Source organism: Pollicipes pollicipes, unplaced genomic scaffold, assembly GCF_011947565.3.
Source record: "Pollicipes pollicipes isolate AB1234 unplaced genomic scaffold, Ppol_2.1 Scaffold_1600;HRSCAF=1878_pilon_pilon_pilon, whole genome shotgun sequence".
NCBI lineage: Eukaryota > Metazoa > Arthropoda > Thecostraca > Pollicipedomorpha > Pollicipedidae > Pollicipes > Pollicipes pollicipes.
Genome location: NW_023595962.1, coordinates 7,498,093 through 7,503,113, shown reverse-complemented (window position 1 = coordinate 7,503,113; position 5,021 = coordinate 7,498,093). Strand labels below are relative to the sequence as shown.

The 5,021-nt window shown below is 62.8% G+C and overlaps 1 protein-coding gene across 1 annotated transcript; it reads right to left on the bottom strand.

Annotated features, from left to right (window-relative positions):
- Window positions 1–614: 614 nt before the first annotated feature.
- LOC119093328 (uncharacterized) lies at window positions 615–4,527 on the bottom strand. The gene is made up of 6 exons (XM_037216277.1): window positions 4,507–4,527; window positions 3,997–4,171; window positions 3,278–3,460; window positions 2,473–2,652; window positions 2,111–2,203; window positions 615–1,415 (listed from the first exon to the last, which is right to left on the bottom strand). The coding sequence occupies exons 1-6, from the start codon at window positions 4,525–4,527 to the stop codon at window positions 1,243–1,245; spliced, it is 825 nt and encodes a 274-aa protein (XP_037072172.1). The 3' UTR covers window positions 615–1,242.
- Window positions 4,528–5,021: the final 494 nt, after the last annotated feature.

The following is a 5,021-nucleotide window of genomic DNA, read 5'->3' as shown; positions in this document are numbered from 1 at the left end:
TCGGGGCGTTGTTTCGCTGCCTTTTCACGCACCACGGTACTAAAGTTTCTCAAATGTTCTGACGAACCTGACTTAGACGACTATCTTCCTCTCACCTAGTCCGTTCAAGGACTACCTTTCCAAAGTTCACCCCCGATTCTGACCCACGCCGCGTAAGCAGTCGCCCCTTTCCGCGTCGATTGTTGAGTTCTGTCCAGACGACTGCGGTCACTACTATCAGCACGTTACCACCGTCACCACCCAAACACTACCGCCGCGCGCGTAGTGAAGGGTGGCACACGCGCCAGCTGGTGCCACAAACGCTGCCGTACAAACTGATGATGCCTTTATCTGGGACGAGGTACAAACGGGCCGGGCACACGGCAAGAGCCGCCAGGAGCAGCGACGCCCAACCCTGGTCTGAGCACGCGGCCCGGATGCTGGCCGGCCGCACTGAGTCCAGCGGAGAGCGCTGACCGGGCCACAGCGGCGGCCGTCACAGCGCTGACCGGACAGCAGCGGCGGCCGTCACAGCGCTGACCGGGCCACAGCGGCGGCCGTCACAGCGCTGACCGGACAGCAGCGGCGGCCGTCACAACGCTGACCGGACAGCAGCGGCGGCCGTCACAGCGCTGACCGGACAGCAGCGGCGGCCGTCACAGCGCTGACCGGGCCACAGCAGCGGCCGTCACAGCGCTATCCACTGCCTGCTGAGCAGACATGGCCGCAGCAAGGCGACCCAACACAGCGCCATCTGTGCTCACCGTGACAGCAGCGACCCCGCTGTCACTGAACGGCAACACAGTACTTCAACGCAACGACAGGCGTACGGTGCGACGCACTACCTTTTCCGCTCAGCATAACACTAGTGACGCGGCATCGACATAGTACAGCGCGAGGCGACCGACTGGGCGGTGGTGGGTGTCGCGCCATCTTCTTGACTTTCAGGTAGACCGGGCGGGGGTGGGAGCGAGGCGCAACCCCCCCCCCCCCCCCCCCTTCCGCGCCACCGCCGCCGGCACGGGCGGCGGACAGGCGGCGATGCTGGCAGTGCTGGGGCAGGCTGCGTGGGTGGGCGAGGCGGGGCAACCCGGCGGCTGGCCGTGTTGTGTGTTGTGAGAACAAAAGCGGCGTTGTACGAAGGACTAGTGCGCACTCAGCGGCCAGTTGTAACAAAAATCGCTTCTTAGCATCTTCTCTCCTCAGTAACAAAAACTGGCCTCGAACAGTCAAGCTTCAACACGCACTCGTACAGATGTCGCTCTAATCGGCGGCCGCCACAGCAGTCTCGCCGTTTCCTCCACAGATGTCGCCACGACCGTCGGCGGGCGGCAGGGCCTCCAGACAGCGGAGGAGGCGACCGTTGGACTCTGGCGGTACGCGGTCTCGCAGCAGGAGCACCGCAGCGCGTGCTGCCTGCCGCACCGGCGCCGGAGCTGCGGGTCACAGACAGGTCACAGGCAGGTCACAGTGGGTCACAGGCAGGCCGCAGAGGGTCACAAGCAGATCACAGCAGGTCACAGTGGGTCAGACAGGTCACAGGGGGTCAGAAAGGGCACAGCAGGTCACAGGCAGGTCACAGGTAGGTCACAGTGGGTCACAGGCAGGCCACAAAGGGTCGCAGGCACGTCACAGACTCAGACAGGTCACAGCAGAGGGCAGAGCTGGGGTCGCAGCGTTCGCCGCAGACAGCACCACAATAGACACAGAGCAGATCCCCGGGAGTCGCAGAGGGGCATGCGGACGCGACGGACGCAGGGAGGCCTGTTGCCCGGCTCTGGTCCGCGTCTGGTCTGGTCTGGTCTGGTTTGGTTTTCCGAACGTTCCACCGGGGACATCCCGCACACTTACGTAGCAGTATTTCCCGAGAAACTGCCCGAGGACGCAGCCAACGCTCCATTTCCAGGAAATCTAGCATGATTCCATAAGACGCTGACCAAGATCAACCTCGTTGCCAGTAGCCTTGCACGGCAGTAAGCTCAACACATGACAGGGTGTCCGGGCAGCGATTCGAAGGCGTAAGCTTCGCAGACGGGCCAACGGCACCCCCGCCACCCACGCCCCAGCCTCGCCGGCCCGCGCCGCACGCCAGGTCTCTGCCGGGCGCCTCCTCCGCCAGCCGGGGGCGTACCTGGCTCCTTATGCAGGGCCACCCCCTCCAGTATGCAGACGGCCTCCTCCACAGCGCGGTCCGTCCGCTCCGGGTACAGCGCGGTCAGCTCGCCTGGCGGGAGAGGGGCGGGAGAGGCGTCAGCCGTCAGCGGAGGGGAGGGGGAGGGGGGGGGGGGTGGGGGGGGGGGCACACCCGCTCCGCCACAACGCCGCAGTAACTTCACCAGCCTGCCCACAAGTAGGTCGCCGCAGCCCCATCCCACCCCCACCCAGCCGCCCGTAAGTCAGCCGCAGCCCCTCCCCCCGCCGCTCGTGAGTCGGCCACAGCTCCTCCCCAAGCCGCTCCCAAGTCAGCCGCAGTGCCGTCAGTCGATGACCCACCAGTGAGACGGAGGCAGGCGGCGGCCGCCTCCTCCGAGGCCTGGCCGTCGCGCCAGCGGGCCAGCAGCGGCACCACGGCTCGCTCCAAGGGACAGTCGTTGGTCCAGGCCGGGCCGCGCAGTGCCGAGAGCAGCAGCAGCGCGGCCCGCAGCTGCGCCCGCTCGTCCCCTGGAGGCCCGGCTGCCAAACAGAGGTGGCCACAGTCACCGATAAATGACACCACGGACGCAGCACTGGGACGGGAGAACGACTGGGAAAAGGAGGGAGGTGTGGGAGATGGGACGAGAAAAATGATAAGAGAATGCAACACGAAAAATTCTAGACAATGACACCGCCCCTCAACTCCCACAAGACAGACCGCAATGAAGTGGAGTATGAACAACTAGAAATCGGAAGCAAACAGGTCAGCGATGAATGATGGGATGAAGACGAAAGGAACCAACTGTACAAATATACAATATAAGACGCATGAAAATATATACGAGGCAATAAAACAGCAGACTGACGGAAGTGCCACGGTGAGCTCTGGTGGGGGGGGGGGGGGGGGGGGTCACGACGGGCGACAAACGAACGAATCAAGAACGAATGGGAGCGGCGCACGAGGAAGAGCACACGGATCAGTACGCAAAGAGCAGCACAGCACAACACAACACAACACAGCACAGCGTCCGGCATGACCAGAGCAACACGCCAGAGCAGCCAGCGAGCAGCGGCTCGCAACCCTCGCCAGCTGGTAACGGCCGGCGCAGCGGGGAAGAGCGGACGGCGGACAGGGGATGGGGGACGGGAGGCGCGTGCCACTGACCGGCCAGCTGCTGCACCATCTGCAGCGCCCGCTCGTCGGGGTCCGTGTCGGGCCGGTACTTGCGGAAGTTCCACTGCAGCTGCGGCCGCAGCACGTCCATGGTCTCCTTGCGCAGGCCGGAGGCGGCCGGCTGGGTCAGCGCGTGGTGAAGCAGCACGTGCTCGACGGGCGAGATGTCGACACCTGCGGCAGGCGGGGCGGACGACCGGCGGCGCCGCTCAGCGACGCCCGGGTTTCGCTCGGGTTTTGGTGCAGGCTTGCTTTACACTGTCGTCATGTCTTGGTGCAGCGCACGTGATAAGCGATGTCTAACACCGACGGTTTAATGTCTGTAGTCACCTGAGCTCACAACAGCAAACCCCAAGAACATTAGTCTGGCGGGCAGGCGGTGTTTTCTCTCACCCGAGGTCTTACTCAGAAGCAGGTTTCGCGCACCACATCCCCACTTGTAATCGAGAATAAAACAACATGTGGTGCGACTACAAGTAACCAACGTATTTTCATCGGTCTAGAGGATAATCCCCCCGCCACGCACTGCGCAAAACAAACACGTCAACTTCACCGAACAAACCACACGGTACCAGAACACAAATTCCGAAGGGGATATCGTTCGCCACAAGTCAACCACAACTTTCCAAAGCTCTCGAGGCCTCGGCTCCGCTGTTTCGCGTGTCCCCGTGAGGGCCAGGAGACCCCCCACAGCCGGCTCGCGGACGTACCGTGCCTGAAGTTGAACGCCTTGCCCCACGTGTGGACGGTGGCCAGCAGGAGCCGGTCGGCCTCGGCCGGCCAGAGCAGCGTCACGTCCAGCAGGAGGCAGCGGGCGGCGCCGGCGTCGCCCCGCAGCCGACACAGGGCCGTGTGCAGACGCACCAGCTGCACACGGCACGGTGCCTGCGACAGCAGGACGGGGGGCTGATGCGGGACACACAGGGCCTGAGCACACGCACCAGCTGCACACGACACAGCGCCTGCGACAGCAGGACGGGGGGCTGATACGAGGCACGCAGGGCGAGACCGACATTGATCATGAGCAAGCCACTCAAACGCCGATTTGCAGAAGTCCGAGCTGACGCCACTGCACTGTGATGAGAATATCGATAATAATAATGAAATGCTTGCCACAAGGACAGAACGACCGTCCAACGCGGTAGTAAACAACGCAAGCCGTTCTAAAAACCACGCTGAACGCGCCGCCGACCAACGCCGCGGTGACGTATCTTTCCCACACCTTCCCCCGGCTGAGTCATCTCCCAAGCCCCAGCAACAGCGACCGAGAGGCGTCGGCGGGCGCGACTCACGGGCAGCGTCGGCTGGCGTCGCAGCAGGTGTCGCCTGGCCAGCCGCTGCAGCTGCCAGCGCAGCTGCCGCCGGCCCAGCCGGTGCTGGTGCATGGAGGCGGCGCAGGGGCGCAGCAGGTCAGCCGGCGGCTCCACCGGCGACGGCTGGCGCAGCGCGTCGGCAGGCCGCAGCGCCATCTGGTGTACCACGTGACTGCCGACCGGCCGAGGGTCACGTGTGAGGGAGCGGGGGCGGGGAGGCGGTGCTGAGTGCCGGTATCGAGCCGCTATGATATGCGCAGTGTATAGTATGCGCAGTGTATATACATACAAATATATACATATCATATACATACATAGATACATACATACATATATGTATATATATATATATATATATATATATATATATATATATATATATATATATATATATATATATGATATGTATATATCCGGCTTCT